The sequence below is a fragment of the Phyllobates terribilis genome, unplaced genomic scaffold (assembly GCF_046119375.1).
Source record: "Phyllobates terribilis strain yellow unplaced genomic scaffold, ASM4611937v1 Scaffold_4__5_contigs__length_816908805, whole genome shotgun sequence".
NCBI classification, from domain to species: domain Eukaryota; kingdom Metazoa; phylum Chordata; class Amphibia; order Anura; family Dendrobatidae; genus Phyllobates; species Phyllobates terribilis.
Window position 1 is genome coordinate 139600361 of NW_027362764.1, and position 26539 is coordinate 139626899.

General features: G+C 40.8%; 1 protein-coding gene across 2 annotated transcripts in view; it reads right to left on the reverse strand.

The window, feature by feature from the left end:
* Positions 1-26539, reverse strand: part of LOC141265120 (ATP-binding cassette sub-family B member 5-like) — a 1140380-nt gene that overhangs the window by 1067610 nt on the left and 46231 nt on the right. For both annotated transcript variants that reach the window (XM_073677789.1, XM_073677792.1), the window contains exons 2-3: positions 9866-9987; positions 2792-2852 (exon numbers count right to left, since the gene is read on the reverse strand). In XM_073677789.1, coding sequence (XP_073533890.1) covers positions 2792-2852; positions 9866-9987 — 183 coding nt within the window. The remainder of the gene's footprint in view (positions 1-2791; positions 2853-9865; positions 9988-26539) is intronic.

Consider the following 26539-nt stretch of genomic DNA (forward strand, 5'->3'; position numbering starts at 1 on the left):
TAGATATAAACATAGCAAAGGGCATTTTTAATATCTCCAGTTTTCAACTCATTGAGGGTGAGCTCTCCCTTCTAAATCGGGGGCTATCTTTTTGACCCAGCACCTCTCTTAATATGTTCACAATTTTTTTGGGGATCTCAATGAATTCTTTAAGAAATTAACTTTCAAATGGCATTTTCTCCTAGAGACCAAAAGAGGATCAAATCTTGTTGCGGATAATCCACCCAGCTCTTCCAATATAGGAGAGTTGGATGTCTCTATCATTGAATTCTCCCATGTAGCAGTAGAAGGACGTTCAAATTTTTATCCCCTACACCACAAGGGTTCTCACCTAGAAACCTTCCAACAATTGATCCTTAAGGATCTCCGTTCTTTTAAACAGTTTAAGATAAAAGACAACCTCAGCCAGATTGAAAGGCAATCCATCAAGGCTCTACATGATAATAGGGAAATCGTTATAAAAAGTGCTGATAAAGGGGGAGGATTGTCATTATGGACAGGAGTTGGTATATTGGGGAAGGCTTAAGAATTCTCGGTGACCTGGGTTACTATGAGAAACTATCTAGGGACCCCTCCATCTCCATCTTTTTACAATATAAGACCCTAATTCTGAAAGGTAATAAAGCCGGTATTCTTAATAAAAAGGAAAGGAAGTTTTTGGACATCAAGAAATTTCAGGTCCCTTATTTTTACTTTTTAACTAAAGTCAATAAAGACGTAAAAAATCCTCCTGGACGCCCCATTATCTCTGGGGTTAATTCTATTACATCTAATCTTTCTCATTACATTGATCTTTTTCAAGAAAAAATACGTAATTACCCTTGAATCCCATTTGAAAGATTCTAGTCATCTTATCCGCCTTTTGAAAGACCTGGCCCCCCCTCACTGATTGCATTCTTTTTACTTTAGATGTCACTTCTTTGTATTCCAATATTGCCCATGATTTGAGGATAAAGGCGGTTGGTGAATTTCTATCTGATGATCCATCTATGCATGAAATGCAAAAAATTTTTATCCTAGAGGGTATATCATTCATTTTAAATAACAATGTTTTTTCTTTTGAGGGAACCATGTTTCGCCAGAGGAGGGGCTGTGCGATGGGGCTAGATTCGCTCCAAGTTACACAAACTTATTCATGGGCTCTTTCGAGTCGGTCCACATCGCACAGTTCCCCCTTGCCTCCAACCATGTTGTATTGTACAAACGTTTCATTGATGATTTATTTTTTATTTGGTGGGGAACTAAAAATGAAGCCCTTGATTTTGTAGCTGGTTTAAACCAAAATACATGGGGGTTAACATTCACCCCCTCTATCTCTGAATCTATAATACAGTTTCTTGATCTCTCCCTCCGATTTGAGGATAATGGAATTATTTACACGTCGACACAATTTAAAACTGTTGATGTCAATAGTTATTTAAATTTTGACAGTGGTCACCTTCCCAGTTGGATCACTAAAATTCCATATGGGCAATATTGGAGGATCAGGAAGAATTGTACTTTGGATCATGATTTTATCACTGAATCTAGAATCCTTAAAAAGTGATTTGCATCGAAGGGTTATCCTAAAAAACTATTGAATGATGCCTTTAATAGAACTAGATCCCTGACTCAGGATGTTTGTCTAAACCAAATGGAATCCACCTCCACCTTTGTCCGCAACTCTAGTACATTTAATCCGGCTAACTGTAATTTTATAACCACTTTTGGTCAGTCCCGTGTGGCCTTACAAAAATTGGTAAAAAAATACTGGTTCATTTTGCTCAATGATCCCATCCTTTCTGATCAGCTACCCAAACAACCCAGATTTATTTACAGACAAAGTCGTAATTTACGTAGTCACATTGCTCCCATTAACGCCTCTATTTTGTCCAATCAGCATAACGGATCGACCCTCTCCAGGGTTGGTTGCTATCGTTGCAATACATCTAAATGCCTCTGTTGTTCAACTCTGGTATATGGTATTAAGTCCTTGTTTTCCCGTACTACTGGGCAGAGCTTCCCTATTAGGTGTAGTGTAAACTGTCAGTCTTCTTATGCTGTCTATTTGCTTCAATGCAAGTGCGGCTTGCAATATGTAGGCCGCACTATACAGACCATGCATGCCAGGCTCAACAAGCATAGGCAAAATATTCATAATGGTTTTGTTTTTCACAGCGTTTCTAAACATTTCTCAATTGAACATCATAAAGATCCAAAATTTTTAAAACTGATCATAATTGATCAGTTTGGGGATACTGTCAATGATAGATTGAATTGTTTGATCAAAAGGGAGAGATCCTGGATATATAAATTGGGGACTCTTTCTACTGAAGGATTAAATTTAACATTGGATAATGTGGTACACTAGTTTTTGCCATTTATGAGCGTGCCATTCACCTGTTATGCATTGTTCTGTTGTTTTATGTGATCTTAATCTGTTTTGTACCATATAGAGTTAAAATTATTAGTGCCTGATTGTTACCCACCAACAGATGTGGGTTGGCTATATAACATCATCCTCGTAATTTCACCCCATGACCTGAAGAAGGCAGTATACCACTGCCAAAACTCGTGTTGTTTTATTGACCTAATAAAGGTGGTTTTTATTATTTCCTCTTCACCATCCATTCCTTGGCGCTCCATAGACCGTGACTTTGTCCTTCATCTGCTCAATATAGTCCTAGGATACTTCAGAGTGCTGCAGACATATTTCCCATGCAATTAGAGGTTTGCTTATTATTGTTTATTAATATCCAGTTTACAAGATTTATATATTCACAAGTATTCCATAATAAAACAGTTTACTTACAATTTTGATGGGACCAACAGCCTTTGCTTTCACTTTGTTCCCATCTTTTTCACTTTCCTGCCTTAAAACAACAAAAGTAAAAATTAAAGTAATTATCCAGTTTAAAAAAAATATATTCTTAACCCCTTTACCCCCGAGGGTGGTTTGCATGTTAATGACCAGGCCAATTTTTACAATTCTGAGCAGTGTTATTTTATGAGGTAATAACTCTGGAATGCTTCAATGGATTCCCTTGACTTTCAGATTGTTTTTTGTGCCATATTGTACTTAATGATAGTAGTAAAATTTGTTTGATACTAGGTAGTTGTAATGGTTAAAAGTTGACCAGCGATTTCTAATTTTTCCAACAAAATTTACAAAACCATATTTTTAGGGACCCCATCACATCTGAAATGATTTCGGAGGGACCTTTATGACAGAAAATACAAAAAAGTTACCCTATTCTAAAAACTGCACCCCTCAAGGTGCTCAAAACCACATTCAAGAAGTTTATTAACTCTTCGGGTGCTTCACAGGAATTTTTGGAATGTGGAAGAAAACAATGAACATTTACATTTTTTTTCACAAAAATTTTACTTTACACCCAATTTTTTTTATTTTTGGAAGGATAACAGGAAAAAATGGACCTGAAAATTTGTTGTGCAATTTTTCCTGAGCATAACAATACCCCATATTTGGGGTAAAATTACTGTTTGGGCGCACGGCATGCCTCGGAAGGAAAGGAGCAACTTTTGACTTTCTGAATGTAAAATTTGCTTGAATAATTAGCGGACGCCATGTTGCGTTTGAGGAGCCCCTGATGTGCCTAATCAGAGGAAACCCCCCACAAGTGACACCATTTTGGAAACTAGACCCCTCAGGGAACTTATCTAGATGTGTGGTGAGCACCTTGAACCTGTAAGTGCTTCACAGAAGTTTATAAGGTGGAGCCGTGAAAATAAAAAAAAAACATTTTTCCCACAAAAATGTTTTTTAGACCAACATTTTTTATTTTCAAAGGTATAACAGGAGAAAATGGACCCCAAAATTTGTTGTGTTATTTCTCCTAAGCACATAGATACCCCATATGTGGGGGAAAACTATTTCTTCGGTGTATGGCAGGGCTCAGAATGGAAGGAGTGACACAGAATTTGATGAAATGGCCTGCGGGTGTTATATTGAGTTTGGAGAGACCCCGTTGTGCCTAAACAGTGGAAAAACCCCACAAGTGACCCTATTTTGGAAACTAGAACCCTCCAGGAATTTATTTAGATGTGTGGTGAGCAACTTGAACCCACAGGTGCTTCACAGAATTTTACAACGTGGATCTGTCAAAATGAAAAAAATATATTTTTAAGACATAAATGTTGTTTTTGCCAATATTTTAATTTTCACAAGGATAGCAGGAGAAAATGGACCCCAAAATTTGTTGTGCAATTTCTCCTGAGTACGCCCATACCCCATATGTGGTCAAAAACTAATTTTGAGGCACAGTGCAAAGCTTAGAAGTGAAGAAGCGTCATATTGGAGTTCATATTTTGCTGGGTTGGTTTGAAGGTACCATGTCACTTTGGCAGAGCCCCTAAGGTGCCAGAACAGCAGAACTCCCCAAAAGAGACTCCATTTTAGAAACTAAACATCTCAATGAATTCATCTAGGGGTGCAGTGAGCATGTTGACATCACATGTGCCTCACAGAATTTTACACCATTGGGAGATGAAGATAGAAAAATTACATTTTTTACTACCAAAGTTTTGTTTTAGCCTCAGATTTTACATATTTACACTGAGAAATGGGTAAAAATGGCACCAAAATTTGTCACACAATTTTTGCTGAATGCAGAAATACCCCATATGTGGCTGTACAGTACTGCTTAGCCATATGGCGAAACTCTGGATGGACGCAGATTTTCCTAGAATAGTATGCAGACTCCATATACAGAGACCCTAAGTGTTAGAAGAGCAGAATTCATCTCAAGTGACCCCATTTGGAAATTATACCCCTTTGTAAATTTATCTACAGGTGTGGTGAGGATTGTAACTACATGGGTGTACTGTTTTCCAGAAACAAGCAGCAGTTGATGTTGCTGAGTGAAAATTGCAAACTGCCGTTGTAGTGACCAGTATTTCATGCCCGGCTCATGCTTTTGGAGAAACACACCCATAAATTAGGTGGTCCCTCATCGCTACAGAAATGCCAAACATGTGGACACTAACTAAGGTTTAGGCACACTGGGGCTCAAAAGGGAGGTGGGCATTTGTATTTGGGAGGACAGAATTTGCAGAATTTATTTTGAGGACAAAGGCCATTTCGCATTTCCAGAGCCTTTGTACTACTAGTAACGTGGAAGCCCCATATATTTCCATTTACAGATGATAGACCTGAGTGAAGACTTGCTTTTTTTGTGGATTGAGTCAAAGCTTTTATTGTGATCCAAAATGTTATGTAAAATGTTCCTATTTATCCTGTGCTGTATGCTGAGCACTGACATCAGGCTTTCCATTTAAATCTCCGAGTGATGTAATTCAGATGAAACCACTGAGGAATCCATTTAATATAATGAGGCAGCAGAGTTACTCTGGACTCTGTCTGGCCTCTGTTTAGCGGTGTCCTTTTTTCAGAGGTTCACAAAACTGTGGCAGACGGCACTTTTATACACGCATAATAGAAAGACGGACACCATGGGATCACAGGCCAGATGGCATCCAAGGTGCCTCCATCTGCCTCATTACAGGGAATCATCTGCCGGGGGTTCCGTTTGAATGGTATTTTAAAGATTTACATGGTGTAACCGTTCAGCACAGAGTGCAGGATAAATGTGAGCCGAGCCATACTGCGATCTTTGGGAGACAGAATGAACAAATCAGCAGCAAGTGAAGAATTGTTTTTATTTATTTTTATCGCCATTCCTCGTGCGGTATAAGTGAGTAAATGACTTTATTCTTTGGGTCTTGCGATTACAGCAATACCAGATCTATATTGGGTTTTTATATTTGGTTGCATCGCCATATTTTCAGAGCTATAATTTTTTCATATATCAGCCGAAAAAGTCAAGTCAGGGCTTGTTTTTTGCGGGAGAAGTTGAAGTTTTTATTGATACTATTTTCGAGCACATGACTTTTTTGATCGCTTTCTATTCCGATTTTTGGGAGGCAGAATAAACAAAAACCAACCATTAAGGAATTGGTTTTTTTTTTTTTTATGCCGTTCCGTGTGTGGTAAAATTGATAAGGCAGCTTTATTCCTCGGGTCAGTACGTTGACAGCGATACCACTTTTATATAGTTTTTTTATGTTTTGGTGCTTTTACACAATAAAAACATTTTTAGGCAAAATAATTTATTCTGCATAGCTTTATTCTGAGAGCTATAACTTTTATATTTTTCAGCTGCTGGAGCTATATAGCAGCATGTTTTTTGCTGTACAAGATTAATTTTTCAGTGATAACATTTTTATTTATATTTATGTTTTTAATCGCATTTTATTCCATTTTTTGTTTGGCGGTATGATGATAAAGCACCCTTTTTTGCTTAGTTTTTTATTTATTTTTTTACCATGTTCACTAAAGAGGTAAAATAATGTGACAGTTTTATAGGTCAGATTGTTCCAGACGTGGCAATAACAAATATGTACTTTTATTGTCTTTTTTTTTCATAATAATATTTATTTATGGGTACAATATATAAATATATATATATATATATACATATATATATATATATATATATATATATATATACACACACACATTATTTATTATTATTTTGTAAAGTTTTAAAAAATATTCTTCCAATTTTTTTTCCACTTTTTTTACTTTGTCCTATTATGGGACTTTCACTTTCTTCAAGTGCAAGATCACTGCTATACCTTATACCTTATAACCTGTCAGTGCTGCTGACTCAAGTTAGTTAGATCTTGCACTGCGCATGATCTAACTAACTTACTAGTGCCTGGTGACCCGGATGTCATCATGATGACATTGTGTCATCATGGCAAAGATGACGTCGCAGGTTCTCCAATCCAAGAGCAGAGGGGCTTCTATCCCTCTGCTCGCTCGCTAAATGATGCGATCACAGCATTTAGCGGGTTGAAGTGCTAGGTGTCAGCTGTCATAATCAGCTGACATCCGGCTGCGGTCATGAGCGCACAGCCTCTGTGCATGCAAAATTGCCGAGAAGTATCCATACGTCCCTAGTCAATAAGTACCAGGGCACAGGGATGTATGGAAATGTCTCTCGTCAGAAAGAGGTTAAATTAATAAGTTACACAATTTATTAGAGACAAGCGGATCTTTAGAAATTCAAATTCGCTGACTTTGCCAAATCTTCCCCAAAAATTAGATTTGCGTCAAATAAATTTAAATAATGGAAAACTTGTAATTACTCACAAAATACTCGTGGGGGAGAGGAGAGAGCGAACGTGAACCCTGCTGACCATAAAAGCTTACACTTTATAGGTAAGAGAGAGGTCTCCGTTGATGATAAAAGCTCACTCTGTACAGAAGAGAGAGAACCCTGCTAACCATAAGAGCTTACACTGTACAGGACAGAGAGAACCCTGCTGACCATAAGAGCTTATATCCTACAGGAGAGAGAGAGAACCCTGCTGACCATAAAAGTTCACACTGGGCAAGAGTAAGAGAGAACCCTGAGGACTATAAAAGTTTAAACTCTACAGGAGAGAAAGAGGACCCTGCGGACCATAAGAGCTCACACTGTACAGGAGAGAGAGAACCCTGCAGACTACAAGAGCTTACACTCTACAGGAGAGAAAGAGGACCCTGTTGACCATAAGAGCTTACACTATACAAGAGAGAGAGACTTTAGAGATGGAAAACAACTTTATCTTACAAACTGTTCTCCACTGGAAACCTCTGATTTCTGACGGCCCAGGTACTGACCACCACTGTACAGGTATGATAATCTGCTAGGTCTTAGAGCTGTAGGGCATTATAGGAAGGCAACACAAAATAATGTTAGCCTGAACCCTGAAGCTTCAGCAGTGTGGGAAGTGGTGCCGGGCAGGTTTTATTTAATTTGTGAACCACGAATCGAACCTCAAAATATTCGAATACAACCCCTGCCAAAAATTACGGAATCACCGGGCTAGGAGGATGTTCATTCAGTTGTTTAATGTTGTTGAAAAAAAGCAGATCACACACATGGCACAAAACTAAAGTCATTTCAAATGGCAACTTTAGGGCTTCAAGAAACACTAAAAGAAATCAAGATTAAAAATGTGGTACTCAGTAAGGGTAATTTTTTTCCGACCAAGCAGAGGGAAAAAATTATGGAATCACGCTGTAAATTTTCATTTCCAAAATCTAACACCTGCATAAAATTAGATCTGCTCGTTAGTCTGCATCTAAAAAGGAGTGATCACACCTTGGAGAGCTGTTGCACCAAGTGGACTGACAGGAATCATGGCTCCAACACGAGAGATGTCAATTGAAACAAAGGAGAGGATTATCAAACTCTTACAAGAAGGTAAATCATCACGCAATATTGCAAAAGATGTTGGTTGTTCAGTCAGCTGTGTCTAAAATCTGGACCAAATACAAACAAGATGGGAAGGTTGTTAAAGGCAAACATACTGGTAGACCAAGGAAGACATCAAAGCGTCAAGACCGGCAACTTAAAGCAATATGTCTCCAAAACAGGAAATGCACAACAAAACAAATGAGGAAAGAATGGGAGGAAACTGGAGTCAATGTCTGTGACCGAACTGTAAGAAACCGCCTAATTGAAATGGGATTTACATACAGAAAAGCTAAACATAAGCCATCATTAACACCTAAACAGAAAAAAACAAGGTTACAATGGGCTAAGGAAAAGCAATCGTGGACTGTGGATGACTGGCTGAAAGTCATAATCAGTGATGAATCGCGAATCTGCATTGGGCAAGGTGATGATGCTGGAACTTTTGTTTGGTGCCATTCCAATGAGATTTATAAAGATGACTGCATGAAGAGAACATGCAAATTTCCAGTCATTGATGATATGGGGCCGCATGTCAGGTAAAAGTACTGGGCTCATGGCTATCATTACATCTTCAATAAATGTCCAAGTTTACATTGATATTTTGGACAGTTTTCTTATCCCATCACTTGAAAGGATGTTTGGGGATGATGACATCATTTTTCAAGATGATAATGCATCCTGCCATAGAGCAAAAACCGTGAAAACATTCCTTGAAAGAAGACACATAAGGTCAATGTCATGGCCTGCAAATAGTCCGGATCTCAATCCAATTGAAAATCTTTGGTGGAAGTTGAAGAAAATGGTCCATGACAAGGCTCCAACCTGCAAAGCTGATCTGGCAACAGCAATCAGAGAAAGCTGGAGTCAGATTGATGAAGAGTACTGTTTGTCACTCATTAAGTCTATGCCTCAGAGACTGCAAGCTGTTATTAAAGCCAGAGGTGGTGCAACAAAATACTAGTGATGTATTGGAGTGCTCTTTTGTGTGTTTGTTTTTCATGATTCCATAATTTTTTCCTCAGAACTGAGTGATTCCATAATTTTTTCCCTCTGCTTGGTCTGAAAAAAATTACCCTTACTGAATACCACATTTCTAATCTTGATTTCTTTTAGTTTTTCTTAAAGCCCTAAAGTTGCCAATTGAAATGACTTTAGTTTTGTGCCATGTCTGTGATCTGCTTGTTTTCAACAACATTAAACAACTGAATGAACATCCTCCGAGCCCGGTGATTCCATAATTTTTGCCAGGGGTTGTATGCGTGAAACCGCGAGTTTCAGGAAATTTAACTCGAATGTGATCCTCCATCAATAGATCCGCTCATCTCTACAACTTATATTTCAATTATCAAATGGATAGTGGCCTTCAGAATGCTTGTGTGGGGTTCCTTCTAGTTTGTGCATAGCATTTCCTGTGTCAGCCAATCAACAGTGCTTCGTGTCAAGAGAATTTGTTGACTGAACCATTTCAATAGGTAAGCCGGCCCCCTTGTCTATTTCACAGCCAATGCATTTGATAACATTTTACTCAAGCGGACATTAATGTTTTAATTTGGTTGTCAAAACTTATTTTTTCATACCAGAGATTCCCAGTTTCTGTCCAAATACACAATACATACGTATTTTGTTTTTGACTTTCATCCAGTAAGGATTCTGTTGTGGGGTGAATGTTGTTGATATCTGTATCCCCTTCTTTGATATCATTCCTTTTCTTACTTCCATTGGACAACCAGGAAAACAACTGTAGAATAGAAAATAACTGATATGACATTCAAATATCATTGTAATCTATTAATTAAACAGATAAAGGAAAACATTAATAGCAGTTAATAAACAAGGCTACCAACTATGTTTCCTGAGGTCACTTACATACAGTTGTGCTCAAAAGTTTACATGCCCCGGCAGAATTTTTGCTTTCTTGGCCTTGTTTCAGAGAATATAAATAATGATAAAAAAATTTTTTCTCCACTCATGGTTATTGGTTGGGTGAAACCATTTATTCTCAAACTATTGTGTTTTCTCTTTTTAAATCTTAATGACAACCAAACACATCCAAATGACCCTGATTAGTGTTGAGCGAGTATGTTCTATTAACCCTTTCGCTGAGTATGCTCGGGCCGAGCTCCGAGTATTTATAGCTGCTCGGTGATATGGTTGAATCGCTCTCGTGTGCATGATTTGCGACTATTTGACAGTTTTATTACATGTGAGGAATGTCTATGTCTTACACATTCCTCACATGTAATAAAGCTGTCAAACAGTTGCAAATCATGCACATGGGAGCGATTCAACCATATCACCGAGCAGCTGTAAATACTCGAAGCTCGGCCCGAGCATACTCGGACAGAACATACTCGCTCAACTCTAACCCTGATCAAAAGTTCACATACTCCAGTTCTTAATACCGTGTATTGCCCCCTTTAACATCAAAGACAGCTTGATGTCTTTTGTGGTAGTTGTAGATGAGGTTCTTTATTTTCACAGATGGTAAAGCTGCCCATTCTTCTTGGCAAAAAGCCTCCAGTTCCTGTAAATTCCTGGGCTGTCTAGCAAGAACTGCACGCTTGAGATCTCCCTAGAGTGGCTCAATGATATTGAGGTCAGGAGACTGAGATGGCCACTCCAGAACCTTCACTTTGTTCTGCTGTAGCCAATGACAGGTCGACTAGGCCCTGTGTTTTGGATTGTTGTCATGCTGGAACTTCCAAGTACATCCCATGCGCAGCTTCTGGGCTGATGAGTGCAAATTTGCCTGCAGTATTTGCTGATAATGTGCTGCATTCATCTTTACTTCAACTTTCACCAAGTTTCCTATGCCTTTGTAGCTCACACATCCCCAAAACATCAGCAATCCCCCTGCCTGCTTTACACTAAGAATGCTGTTCCTTTCATCATAGGCCTTGTTGACCTCTCTCCAAATGTAATGTTTAAGTTTCTGGTTAAAAAGTTCAATTTTGGTCTCATCACTCCAAATTACCTTGTTCCAAAAGTTTTGAGGCTTGTCTCTGTGCTGTTTGGCGTATTGTAAGTGAGATAATTTGTGGTATTTGCGCAGTAATGGCTTTCTTCTGGCAATTCAACCATGCAGCCCATTTTTCTTCAAGTGCCTCCTTATTGTACATCTTGAAACAGCCACACTGCTAGTTTCAGAGAGTTCTGAATTTCATCTGATGTTATTTGTGGGTTTTTCTTTGCATCCCAAACAATATTCCTGGCAGTTGTGGCCGAAATTTTTGTTGCTCTACCTGACCGTGGTTTGGTTTTTGCAGAGCCCCTGATTTTCCATTTGTTAATCACAGTTTGAATACTGCTGACTGGCATTATCAATTCATTGGATATCTTTTTGTATCCCTTTCTTGTGTTATAGAGTTCAACTACTTTTTCCCGTAGATCCATTGACAATTCTTTTGCTTTCTCCATGACTCACAATCCAGAAATGTCAGTGGCTGGATGAAAGATGCCTGGATCCCAGAAACTCACTCAGCTTTTATGCACACACACTGATTACACGCAAACAGGTCACAGGTGAGGATGTTACCTTTAGTAGCCATTCAAACCCATTTGTGTCAAATTCTGAGCATGTTATCAGGCCAAAATCACCAGGGTATGTGAACTTTTGATCAGGGTCATTTGGATGTTTTTGGTTGTCAATAAGATTTAAAAAGAGAAAACACAGTAGTTTGACAATAAATGGCTTCATTCAACCAATAACCATGAGTGGAGAAAAAGATTTTTGTTATCATTCATATTCTCAGACACAAGGCCAAAAAAGCAAAAATTCTTCCGGGGCATGTAAACTTTTGAGCACAACTGTAGTTCCGACAGGACACATGGACACTGTGATACCTGGAGATGAAAATGTACCCCCTCCAGAAATCTTACTCCAGGGTAAAACTGGAGTGAGATGTATATATAAAAAAATTGTTATTTGGAAAGTCGCATTTCATTAATTATTCTAAAACATATGCATAAGCAAAGCTATCAGAGAATTTTTTTTTAAAAAGGCAGCGATTTATCATTTGCAGTTTTTTAAGTAATTTTTCATTTTTATTGTCTTGAGGTATTTGCGACTGTATAAAGTGCCAAATTCATCAAAATGGAGCATGCAATTAATGAATTTGGTGCAAAATAACAAAAATTATGAAAAAGATGCAATTTTTTGATTTAATTGCAGAAAAACATTCGAGTGAAAACTGGAGTGGAGTTGTACCAAATTGATGAATCAGACTCCATCCAAGGAGCGCAAAAAAATAAAAAAACAAATGAGGACATATGAAATAGTCTTAAAAAAAGGCACAAATAGTATAATAAATTTGGTGCAAAAAAAAAAGGCACAAGAATTACATAATTAGACAAAAAACAGGCACAAAATCAATGATGAATTGGGACCAAAGACTTAAAAAAGAACTTTAAAGGGAATTTGTCACCCCCTGGGACTTTTCAGACCTCTAACATGGGCATACAGGTGATAGAAATGTAAATCTATACATACCTGTATGACCCATATTAGAGGTCTGCTTGCTTTGATATATCTTTTTATAAAATCCTTTTTCCTAGGCTTGGCAACCAGGAGACACTAAGAAATGCCCATCGACCTACTTAATTTAAATATCCCCCCCTCCCCTGCATGACACAGGGCCCTTTGACGTGCAGCCTAGGGCTGCACATCCCGCGCACACGCAATGCGCCTGTAACTTAGCGCGCGTTTTTTTCTCCCTGCCGTATTTTACTGCTGTGCTCTAGCGCACAGGCACCGGGAGTCACTGTGACTTCCTCTCCAGTGACCTCCGGCGTGCGCAACAATAAGGTTTGGTCCCCACTTCCTCCCGGCATCCTGATAGTTAGCAACTATCCAGGAGGAAGAGGGGACCAAACCTTATTTTTGCACACGGCGGGGGTCAGGCCCGGTGTCAGTACCCAGCGCACCCGGGCAAGTGGTGGGGCCCTGAGCAGGTGGGGAGCCCACTCGCCGTCGGGCACCCTGGCATGCTATGGGGCCTGTGAGCGGAGGAGTGTGGTGCCAGAGCCCGCGAGTGGCCCCCCCCGCTTGCTCAGGGCCCCGGCACAATACTTACCTCTCCCCGTGCCTCTGCAGCTCTGGCATCTTCCGTCTCTTGACTGTGACGTTTCAGGTCAGAGGGCACGATGACGTCTATCCAGTGCACCCTCTGCTGAGCATTCACAATGCAGAGAGCGGGAAGACGTCGGTGACACAGAGGAGTCTGGAGCTGAGCAGCGGCAGCAGGAGAGGTGAGGTGAGTATTTTATTTTTTTATGTATGGAGGCATGGGGCATTATATGGGGCCCATACAGGATGGAACCCATACAGGATGGAGCAATCTATGAGGCCCATACAGGATGGAGCAATCTATGAGGCCCATACAGGATGGAGCCCATACAGGATGGAGCAATCTATGGAGCCTATACATGATGGAGCAATATATGGGGCCCATACAGGATGGAGCATTATATGGGGCCCATACAGGATGGAGCATTATATGGGGCCCATACAGGATGGAGCAATATATGGGGCCCATACAGGATGGAGCATTATATGGGGCCCATACAGGATGGGGCCATACAGGATGGAGCATGATTAAAAAGTTAAAAACAGAAAACTCAGCTTAGGCTGAGGTTTCTATTTTTAACTTTTTAATCATGCACCAATAAAGTTTTTCAATTTTTCTTTTACAATCTGGATGGATGTGCCATTTTTTTTCATCTTTTTTTTCATATTATTTGGCTGTAATCACCAGTGGGTGCGGTACTCTCCAGTTGGACTTCTCTCAGCGTGGTGAGCTCCTACATACCCCCTCTCCCCTTCACCTTACTTTGGTCTCTGTATGGGAGATAATATACTGTATGGAGCATTATATGGGGGCCAGTATACTGTATGGAGCATTATATGGGGTCAGTATACTGTATGGAGCATTATATGGGGCCCATAATACTATATGGAGGACTATACTGTCCGGTCTGCACTGTGCGCTGTGAGGATTCGCTGGTGTCTGAGATATTGTAGAATTTACAGTAGATATCACTCATGTAATGTAAGAAGTGAGTGAAATCTTTGGCATTGTACTATATAAATATATATTTCTCTGCCGTATCTTTGCATCATGAATCGTGGTATGTGTTAAAGGGGCCACTGAGACTCTTTCGGCTGAGGCCCACGAAAACCTGGAGCCGGCCCTGACAGAGGTCACTGGAGCGGAAGTCACAGTGACTTCCCGGAGCCTGCACACTAGAGCACAGCAGTAAAATAGGGGAGGTAGAAAAAAAAAGCCCCTTAGGTTATAGGCGCAATGCGCATGCGCGGTATGTGCAGCCCTAGACTGCACATCACAGGGCCCTGTGTCGTGCAGGGAAGGGAGGGGATATTTAAATTAAGTAGGTAGACAGGCATTTCTTAGTGTCCCCTGGTTGCCAAGCCTAGGAAAAAGTATTTTATATAAAGATATATCAAAGCAAGCAGGCCTCTAATATGGGCCATACAGGTATGTATAGATTTACATTTCTATTACCTGTATGCCCATATTAGAGGTCTGAAAGTCCCACGGGGTGACAGATTCCCTTTAAAAGTTGCTCAAACATATTGAGAATAAGGTGAAAATACTAAAACCAAGCTGAATCATTGTTTCAGGATTCTATTAATTCAAATGTTTGCTCACTTTTAGGCTGTGTTCACATGCAGCGGTCACACTACAGCTTTTGACCACAGCAGCCCTGAAACGTGAGCAAGGTACGGCCACAAGACAAGGGGTACAGCAATAATCAGCAGACACACACAAATGTTAAATAATATATTCTAAATATTTGCTAAACAGTTTATAAAAAAACAAAGTAAAGGATGGTAGGTAAACAGTGAATAAATAACAAATATAATAACAGAAATTCCTTTCAAAAACACTGAATAAGTGTATACAAAGGTACAGTTAACAGAATTAACACTTATATGTCCGCAAAAATACATGCGATTAATCCTTTCTTTGCATAAAGCCATAAAACGACAGTGTTGTGCCAGTACTCTTGTAATCGCCTACTCGGAGCAGTTTTTGAAGTGTCTCTTACAGAACAGGCCTTTTCTTCTAACTAACTAGACCTCCATAAAGTTATTTATATATGCACATATATATTCAGATGCAAATGTTTCCGGTACCTCCTAAGACTGAAGTGTCTTTGCTGGGCTGAGTCCCGAATAATCAGAACTGCTGACTTAAATCTCTTAGAGAATGCTGATCTCTCAAATGCAGGGCTTCTCTAAGTCCTTATAAATAAGGCCTCACGTGGCCTAGCCCAAGATACTGTGTCCTTGGTTATCCTCACAGAGTCAGCTCATGTCAAGCCAAACAATGCGTCCCAGAGTCACCAAAAATAGATCCGAGTCACACTGCTCTAGCCAGACTTTTTTCCAATGATGCATAGCTTCACTCTGTCCTTGAACTCCTCTAGCAACACTCAACAACTGCCAAACCTCTGCGCTACAACTCAGGCCTCTCTGCTGCCCTCTACTGGCCAGATCATATAGTATATCACAAATCTCCATCAATACAGTAAACTGTAAATTTTACACTAGGCCAGTATCTCATTCATTCATTCATTCATTCATTCATTCATTCATTCATTCATTCAACAATCTACCCAGTTTATTATTATATTGAAGCATACTGTAGATACATTTGTGAATGAGAGTAATGGAATATTTACATGTAGCTGAACAAAAATCCCCCAGAGTCACTGTTACTGGTGGTCCCCTAGCACTCAAGTCCAACACTGGATCCGCATACTGATTTCAATAGCTATGAAACTATCCTCATCATGTGTATATGTGATGCATCACATAATCTTATTTACCTTGGCAGAGGCTGCTTGCCACTGCTTTCCAGTTTTATCCCTGTCCTTTTCAGTGGTAGTTTTTCATAATGATGACAGCTTCTTTCTCTTCCCATAATTAATAATTAATAATGCATCAGTTTACATTTATTCTTATAATCCTCATGTATTACTTCTCTCCTTCCTGCCTTCAATGTCTCCAAATTATGCTGTAATTTAACACTGTCCTTCTCAGTGGTAACTACTTTATGTTCTTAAGAATCATTTGCCAAATATGTTACCCTAAATGCCCTTGACATATAAAAATAAGCACCAGGCGAAGGTTGAGAATATAAATAGTAAACTGTTGAAAATGATGCTCAAATTAGAGCTGGAACTTTGATGAGGATAGCGAAAGGGAAATACAGCTTGGAAATAGTCCACCTATGACATTTCTTCTCTCCAATCTGTTTTGATATTTGAAGTGGGAAATCTCATTAGGGTATGTGCAAAAACCAGAGTGTTGGCCAGAAAAAAACTAAGTAAAATATTCCCATTGTTGATGTATTTTTGGGTCAAAAATACTTAAAAAAAACTGAAAGAATTGACATGATTGAGATTTGAAAAATTGCTCTGATGGTTCAAATCCACATAATGACAGTCTATGCACATGTAAATGGGTCAGTTTTAACATGTTTCGCTTAACTCACCTGCAGATTCAGGATGGGTTTAAATAAAATTAGTCCTAATTGAAAATGTCCTTACATTTACTTTTTTGAGCCCTTGGGTCTCTCCATGTTTTAATGCATAAGATAACAGGGAGAGGGAAGGTGTGAAAAATCCATTATACTCATCTGTTCTGGGTGCTCATCTGTCTTTACATCGTCACTGCCTTTGCTCCAAGGTCATCTATGCCAGCCTTTAGTACTTCTGTCACTCCCTACAGGTACTGAGGACAGTGATTGGTCAAACATAGTCAAATGGGTTGGTGACTAATGTCATTTCCAGCAATGACATGCATTGCCCATCACTAGAAGCACATCATTGATGTCAATAATATGTCTTGCCTCCATGTCACGCACGTCATTGACTGCATCATGCATCACCCCCACATAGCTGTGTAAGGCCAATCAATGAGCGGAAGAGAACACCAATAAACAAAAAGACTGGAAAGGGGAGATGCAGCAAAAGCTGTGCAAGAACAGGTGAGGTAAAACTCTGGATCGCACTTGGACCAATGTTATTTTATGGTCCGTGGACATGCTCAATTTGTTTCCTCTACAGTCAAATTCCTTCAGAGACGAAAACAGTGGAACCTAACTAATTTTGTGGTGCTGAAAACTAACATGATACTTAAATTTGCTGATTGGCTCTAATTTTCAAGATCCAGTTGTGGTTGTACTTACTTATGACACCTTTCATGCAGGCTCATGAAAAAATTGTGTCTTTATTATTTCTTCATCATTATGGCATTGTTAGTAGCTAGTCTATTGCATCATCTATTTAGTCTATTGACCCTTCAGAATTCTATCATTTTAGGATGAACAATCAAAAAGTGCTAAATCAGCGCCGATAACATAATCCTAATTACAGTTGCATCACCTACTTTTATAAATGCTTTTATATAATGTATAAAGTTTTAGGATTTCTTAGCTTAGTTTCTTACCACATTGACATGTTTCTATATGTTTTTTCCAGATATGCCTTGTTCTTGCATTAACAAAGCAGATAGTTTTTGCTACATATGCGGATAAGTCACTTTTGCACCACAAAGGCGAAACTTGTCTACCATGATAATGAAAGCCTACAACCTGTAATTTGGCTGCAGAATAGGAGATCAATACAAGGGCTGGGATCCGCATGCATGCTGCAATAGATGCGCATCACATCTTACCCAGTGACTGCATGAATAGAGGTTATCTACGCCTTTTACAGTCCCAATGATCTGGAGTGAGCCAACCAATCACACTACCAATTGCTATTTCTGCATAGCGCCCCCAATTAGGAAAGATGTTTCAAGGAAAAAGAAGTGAACTTTACAGTATCCAAACAATCCATCTGCAATACGCCCCGCACCACAAACAAGAGAACTGCCGGTTACAAAAGCACCAGAAACATTTTCAGTCGAGTCAAGTGAGGAAGAAGAATGTGCTTGGTGTCATGAAGCATCTTCCTCTCACGACCCAGACTTTCTGTCAGCAACCTCAAAGGAATGACACCTTATAACTGTCATGCTGGTGTCTTGCATGCCTACTGTTAGAACCTTGCTGTTAGGTTTTTTTTCCTTTGCTGGTCACATGACCTTGTAGGCCTATTTAATCCTGCTCCGCCCTTCTGGCTTTGCTGGACTTCATTGTATATCTACTTTCTAGCTAGCCTGTGCTCTGTGTCTTGCTCTGTTAGTTTGCTTGGTTTACTGACCTCTATGTTCTTTATATTTTGTTTGTTCGTCTGTCTGCTACTATTTCTGTTAGGAGGTGTCCCATATTCCTCCCAGTCCTTAGTACTTGTAGGGATTCCTCCCCCACATCTATAGGTCTTCGTACAGACTAGCTTAGGACTTTAGCAGGTCTGATCGCAGGATCAGGTTCCCTGTTACATCGTAGGGATTCAGCTGAGTTCTATCGTAGGGACAGATCTCCTCTCTTTCCTTAGCTCTGGTAGCAGAACATAACAGTAAGTCCAGCCAGCAAATTCTCTAAGGAAAGATTTTTCTGTTCCATCATGGTGTCGGTTCAGGATTTGGCTCATCGCCTGCAGGGACTCTCTCTGGAAGTGGCCGAGCTCCGTCAGCACGTGAGTAACTGTTCTGGAGCACATTTCTTGAAGCCTAAGGTATGTTTGCCGGATTTATTTTTTGGTGAACATCGAGAATTTTTTTCATTTAAAAATGCTTGCTTATTGTATTTTCGTTTGAGACCCAAGTCCTCTGGGGATGAATCCCAGCGCGTAGGGTTCATAATGTCACTTTTGCGCAAAGAGCCTCAGGAGTGGGCCTTTTCTTTGCAACCTAGTGATACATGCTTCAGATCAGTGGATAGTTTTTTTTCTGCTTTAGGACTATTATATGATGATCCTGACCGTGTCGCATCAGCTGAAACTGAGTTGAGACGTTTAAAACAAGGATCAGGTAATGTCGAAAAATATTGTACACATTTTCGTCGTTGGTCCACTCAAACAGGGTGGAACGATTCTGCTCTGAAAAGTCTATTTCTTGCTGGGCTCAGTGAAAGGGTTAAAGACCTGCTAATTGCTTATCCTACACCTGAGGATTTGCAACAGGCTATGCAATTAGCTATACGGGTGGATAGAAGACTGCGTGCTAGGGTTAATGAGAGCAAATCCTCTGCTATGTCAGTTTCTGGTTATGATAATGTGTGTACTAACAGTGGTGAACCGATGGAGATTGGATCGGTGGCACCTCGCTCTCAAGAAAAAGACCGTCGTTTTTCGAAAGGCTTGTGTTTCTATTGTGGAAAATCTGGTCATTTGATTAAAGGCTGTGAGCTTCGTAGGAAGAAAGAAAAAAAAATGGTCAGTCATGCCCGTATTGCCTGTTTAAATTCCAAGGGTGTATTTTTAGCTGCTTCCACGATTGCTCAGGAAAAATTAATGGAATTTCGGGTGTTTGTTGATTGCGGGTCTACACTGAATGTAATTGATGGGGGATTCGTGGAAAAACTCAATTTAAAACCTGAACCTTTATCATCCCCCATTGCTGTGGTTTCTGTGGATGGCTCCCCTTTGAAGAATATTACTCTCAAGGTCTGTGAATTTCCTCTCACTATTAATGGTGTTCACCATGAGAAATTGGATTTGGTAGTGTTGAATAACTTGCCTTCTCCAGTAATATTGGGATTGCCCTGGTTAAAATGTCACAATCCTGTACTGGATTGGTCTACCAGTGAAATTAAATCCTGGAGCCATAAATGTTATGACAAGTGTTGTAACGGGCGTATTGCAGCTTTGGATAGGGGAGAATTGCCTGTTCCTATTCAGGATTTTTGGAGAGTTTTTTCTGAGAAGGAATCGCAGGTTTTGCCTCCCCATAGAGACTATGATTGTTCTATTGAATGTGTCCCTGGAGCGACTCTTCCTAAAAGTCGTTTATTTAACCTTACTATTCCTGAGAGGAAGGCTTTGGAGGAATACATACAGACAAGTTTGGCCGCCGGTCACATTAGGCCCTCTAAGTCTCCTGTGGCGGTTGGATTTTTTTTTGTAAAAAAAAAGGACGGCGGTTTACGTCCTTGTCTGGATTTTCGTGAGATTAACAAAATTACGGTACGCAATCCTTACCCACTGCCATTGATTCCTGATCTGTTTAACCAGTTATTGGGGGCCAAGTGGTTCTCTAAAATTGACCTTAAGGGGGCATACAATCTGTTGCGCATGAAGGAGGGTGATGAATGGAAGACTGCTTTTAACACTCCTGTGGGTCATTTTGAGAATCTGGTTATGCCTTTTGGTCTTACTAATGCTCCTGCATTTTTTCAGAATCTGATTAATGACATCCTTAGACCTTTGATCGGTAAAAATGTGGTTGTGTATTTGGATGACATTTTGATTTATTCGCCAGATCTGGAGTCTCATTGGCGGAGCGTGCGTGAGGTATTACAGTTATTAATGGACAATTCGCTTTTTGCTAAGCTGGAGAAATGTGAGTTCGCTGTACAGAGAATTAGTTTTTTGGGCTACATTATCTCCAGCAAAGGTTTTGAGATGGATCCGGTTAAGGTTCAGGCTGTGCAGGAATGGCCTAGGCCTATTGGTTTGAAATCGATACAGAGGTTTTTGGGTTTCGCCAATTACTATAGAAAATTCATAAAAATTTTTTCTAGTATTGTCAAACCTCTGACTGATCTCACCAGGAAAGGTGCTGATGCGGTTCAGTGGTCTTCTGAGGCCATTGAAGCTTTTGTGTATCTCAAGGAGAGGTTCACCTCTGCTCCCATCCTTATGCAGCCTGATGTTACTAGGCCGTTTTTGGTTGAGGTTGATGCTTCCTCTGTGGGGGTTGGCGCAGTATTGTCTCAGGATAACGGGGATGGATTACATCCCTGTGCCTTTTTTTCAAAAAAATTTTCGGAGACTGAATTGAATTACGATATTGGTAATCGGGAATTATTGGCTATTAAACTCGCATTTGAACACTGGCGCCACTTCTTGGAAGGTGCGGAATTTCCCGTTCAGGTTCTTACGGATCATAAAAATCTGATATATCTTGACGCTGCCAAGCGCCTGAATGCCCGTCAGGCTAGGTGGGCACTGTTTTTCTCGCGGTTTAATTTCTCCGTTACTTACATCCCTGGTACTAAGAATGTTAAGGCGGATGCCTTGTCTCGCAGTTTTTCTCCCATAGTCGGTGCTGAGAAAGAGGAAAACATTTTACAAGAAGGTGTTGTGATAGCTGCTTTAGACTCCGTTTTGGAAGATGAGATTCTTAAAGCTCAGGAGAATGCCCCATCTAACACTCCTCATGGGAGGTTGTTTGTGCCTGGGACCTTTAGGAGAGATTTGTTTGTTGAGTGTCACGAATCTCGGTTGGCAGGTCATCCCGGAATCTCTGAGACCAAGAGACTGGTGGGTCGCAGTTTTTGGTGGCCTGGATGGCAGAAGGAAGTCATTAAGTGGGTACGCCAATGTACTGTATGTGCTAGATCTAAGTCCTCACATACTCCTGCTGCGGGGTTGCTTTGTCCTTTGGAGGTCCCCAGTGCTCCTTGGACACATTTGGCTATGGACTTTATAACTGACCTTCCCCCCTCTGAGGGTTTTACTGTCATCTGGGTGGTCGTGGACCGTTTTAGTAAGATGTGTCACTTGGTTCCCTTCATCAAACTGCCCTGCGCTAAAACTCTCGCTAAGGCCTTTGTCAAGGAAATTGTCAGACTTCATGGCGTTCCTACTGACATTGTTTCTGATAGGGGTCCTCAGTTCGTGGCTCGTTTTTGGCGTGCCTTTTGTGACAGGTTGGGAATTCATTTGTCGTTTTCGTCCGGATATCATCCTGAATCTAATGGCCAGACAGAAAGGAAAAACCAGGATGTTGAGCAGTTCTTGCGTTGTTTTGTGGCAGACAATCAAGAGGGGTGGTCTGAGTTTCTGCCACTTGCCGAATTTGCTCTGAACAATCATACATCTTCTTCTGCTGGTTGTTCGCCCTTTTTGTTGTTGTTCTGGGAGACATCCGTCGTTTGGGTCGTTCTCCAAGTTGGGATCTGCCGTGCCTGAGGAGGAGAATTTTTCCGGTGATTTGGAAAGAGTTTGGACGGATGTGCGTGGTAATCTTCAGGAGGCCAACAGAAAATCTAAAGACTACTTTGATAGGAAACGACAGGAGGTTTTGTTCGCTGTTGGTGACATGGTTTGGTTGTCCTCTAGGAATCTGCGGTTGAGGATTCCTTCTAAGAAATTGGGTCCCAAGTTTGTAGGGCCCTTTAAGGTGCTTCAGGTTGTCAACCAATCTGCTGTTAGGTTGGAGGTTCCTACCTCCTGGAGAATTAATCCGGTCTTTCATGTCTCTCTGTTAAAAAAAGCTGTTGTGTCGGATGGTGACGCCTCTGCCTCTGTTCCTCCGGTGGTGGAGGACGGGGAATATGAAATTTCTCGCATCCTTGACTCTAGACGGTATAGAGGTAGTTTGCAGTATCTTGTGGCCTGGAAAGGTTTCGGACCCGAGGATAACTCTTGGGTGAGGTCAGATGATGTTTCCGCGTCCAGACTTATCAGAGCGTTTCACAGGAGATTTCCTGATAAGCCTGGTCCTAGGGGATCCGGAGGATCCTCTTAGAAGGGGGGGTACTGTTAGAACCTTGCTGTTAGGTTTTTTTTCCTTTGCTGGTCACATGACCTTGTTGGCCTATTTAATCCTGCTCCGCCCTTCTGGCTTTGCTGGACTTCATTGTATATCTACTTTCTAGCTAGCCTGTGCTCTGTGTCTTGCTCTGTTAGTTTGCTTGGTTTACTGACCTCTATGTTCTTTATATTTTGTTTGTTCGTCTGTCTGCTACTATTTCTGTTAGGAGGTGTCCCATATTCCTCCCAGTCCTTAGTACTTGTAGGGATTCCTCCCCCACATCTATAGGTCTTCGTACAGACTAGCTTAGGACTTTAGCAGGTCTGATCGCAGGATCAGGTTCCCTGTTACATCGTAGGGATTCAGCTGAGTTCTATCGTAGGGACAGATCTCCTCTCTTTCCTTAGCTCTGGTAGCAGAACATAACACCTACTCAGCGTCACCCTACTCATTGCATTCACCAATCTGCTTCCCCAGCATCAGACCATCTTCCGGAGCTGCCTCGTGCTTACTGCTAGCTCTGATCCTAGAGAATCTCCACCTGGTTGTAGAGAAGCGTGGCCAGATTCAGCAGGAATGTATCCTGCAGGGTTTGCCTTCCTGAGCCTATTCCTAGGCAGCAGTGGGTTTATTAGACATCTCCTCCCACCACTTCTTTCCCTATCATTGGTTCCCAGTTGCCTGTCTGGATCCTGTGGGTGCAAGTTTGTTCGGTCTCTCCTGCTTGTTTACTGTTTATCCTGACCTCTCCGCTCCTGACCTCAACTACATATACTGAACCTGTGCTGCCTGCGCTGACCCCGGATTGTCTGACCACGACTTTGCCTCTGTCCTCCTGCATATCATACCTGTCTACGACCCTACGGTCAGCTGCTGCAGACCCAGGAACTGCCCTGGAGTGGTACCTGGTGTCTAATGGCGACCAGCCTATCCTCTCCATCAGGGATTCTAGTGAAGACCCGGTAGACACTTAGTCACAACCCTCCAGGGTAAGCTCGGCCCTTGGTACAGTGGGTCCACACCCACCAACATTACATTAACACAAAGTGACCTGAACAATCTTGTTAGAGATTTGGATCTGCCCAAGAGTAAGGCTGATCTCTTTGGTTCCCGGCTACAGCAGTGGAATGTCCTAGCTGGCGATGTTTGGATTTCTTTGTTCTGCAACTGTGATGAAGATCTTGTCCAATACTTCTTCATGGAGGGCGAACTAGTGGTATGCAACAACATCAATAGTTTAATCTCTGAGATTAAGCCAGAGGAATGGAGGCTCTTCATCTTCATCGATTCGTTCAAAACAAGCCTAAAAGCAGTCTTGCTGCATAATGGCAATGTGCCACCTTCAATTCCACTTGGTTATGCAGTCCACATAAAAGAAACCTATGACAACATGAAACAGCTGTTTAGGTGACTTAACTATGACCAACATTTGTGACCCCTCTGTGGTGACTTAAAGGTGGTTGCCATCTTACTTGGTCTCCAGGTTGGATATACAAAGTACTGCTGCTTTCTGTGTGAGTGGGATAGTCGTGCAAGAGAATTCACTAAAATAAAAGAGACTAGCCTCTCCGACATTCACTTCAGCCAGACAGTAAGGCTAAGTGTCCACGATGCAGAAATGCTCCGGCTTTTTCCTGAGCGTTTCTGCATCTCCCTGCATATCCATGCGGATTTTACATGGGACAAGCGTAAGTAAAGCATTTTGCACATGCGATTTCGCATGCGGGTTGTCAAGCGCTTTCCAAGCGATTTTAGCATCACTTGGAAAAGTGCTGACAGCTTGGTCAAACTATATAAATCCATGCTACCGGCATGGATTTTATATAGTGTGACCAAGTTAGTTAACAAAAAGAATAAAAATCGGAAAAATAAAAAAAAACCATTATACTTACCTTCCGATGGCCCCCGGTCTCCTTATCAGATGCGTCCGGTCTTCCCGGTGTCTCTCGGTTGTCTAAAAGGACCTGCCATGACGTCATTTAGTAATGTGACGGGTCACGAGACCGCCGACGTCAGCGGTCGCGTGACCCGTCACATGACTAAATTACGTCATGGCAGATCCTTTTAGACCATCGCGAGCTGCCGATGAGCCAGGACGCATCGCTATGAAGACCGGGGGCCATCAGAAGGTAAGTATAATGTATATTTTTTATTTTAATTCTTTTTTTTTTACAGGTACTATGGTACCTGGGTCTGGAGGAGAGTCTCCACTTCTCCAAACCCGGGTACCATCCACACATTGAATCGCTTAATATCCACATGTGCACATGTAGTGATGCGGATATTAAGCGATTCAGTGCAAGTCAATGGCGGCGAAAACGCAGCGATTACGCAAAATAATTGGTAGTGCTGCGGATTTTTCCACAATGATAATCCGCAGCGGAAATTTCCGCAGCATGTGCATAGCACATGCGGATTATCATTGGGGAACATGGCAGACCTTCTAGCAAGTGTTTTTTAACAGTTTCTGCAGCGGAATTGCCGCAGCGGAAACACTTAAAAAACGCATAGTGGGCACACAGCCAAAAAATGTTCTGCATCCATCACTTGTTGACCAACATAGGATTTTGTTACCACCACTGCACATCAAGTTGGGCCTAATGAAGAACTTTGTAAAAGCAATGGATAAAATTGCAAAAGCACTCAAGTATCTCACTGTTAAATTTCCAAGGTTGGGTGAAGAAAAGATAAAAGGAAGGAGTCTTTATTGGCCCTGGATGTTCTAAAGGACAGAAATGTCCAAGAAGGATGGGAGATTTGGATAGGAGATTTTTCTAAATTAAATTCTCACTACGCATAAGTAACAATCCCGAAAAGAAGGACAATTTGGAAGCAGTTAAAGAGACCAGGATGAATGAACTTAAACAAAAGGAAAAAGAGGGGGGCATATCTAAAGAAGAATATAATGCTGTCTGCAGGGAATGCAGGACAAACTTTAGAAGAGCTAAAGCCAGTAATGACGTGAGGCTTGCAAGGGAGACGAAAAGCAATAAAAAAGGATTAGGTGGGGTATGTCAAAAGCAAAAGAATAGTCAAAGATGCTATAGGGGTTTTACAGGGTGAAAAGGGTGAAGTGGTCAAAAATGTTGTTAAGAAGGATGAACTTTTAAATTCTTATTTTGCATCTGTGTTCTGTAAGAAAGCAAATGTAACATCAACTCATCTTCACTGTGCTATCAAAGGAATGAAATAATCCACACTATCTACAAATAGAGAGATGGCGAAGGAACACTTCGCTACACATGTAGTCAAAATTGTTGGTACCCCTCATTTAATGAAAGAAAAACCCACAATGGTCACAGAAATGACTTGAATCTGACAAAAGTAATAATAAATTAAAAATCTATAAAAATGAACAAATGAAAGTCAGACATTGCTTTTCAACCCTGCTTTCACAGAATTTAAAAAAAATTAAACTCATGAAATAGGCCTGGACAGAAATGATGGTACCCCCGAAAATAATGTGACAAAAGGGACATGTTAAATCAAGTTGTATCCACTAATTAGCATCACAGGTGTCTACAATCTTGTAATCAGTCAGTGGGCCTATATATAGGGCTACAGATACTCACTGTGCTGTTTCGTGTACCACACTCAACATGGACCAGAGGGAGCAAAGGAAAGAGTTGTCTCAGGAGATTAGAAAGAAAATTATAGACAAGCATGTTAAAGGTAAAGGTTA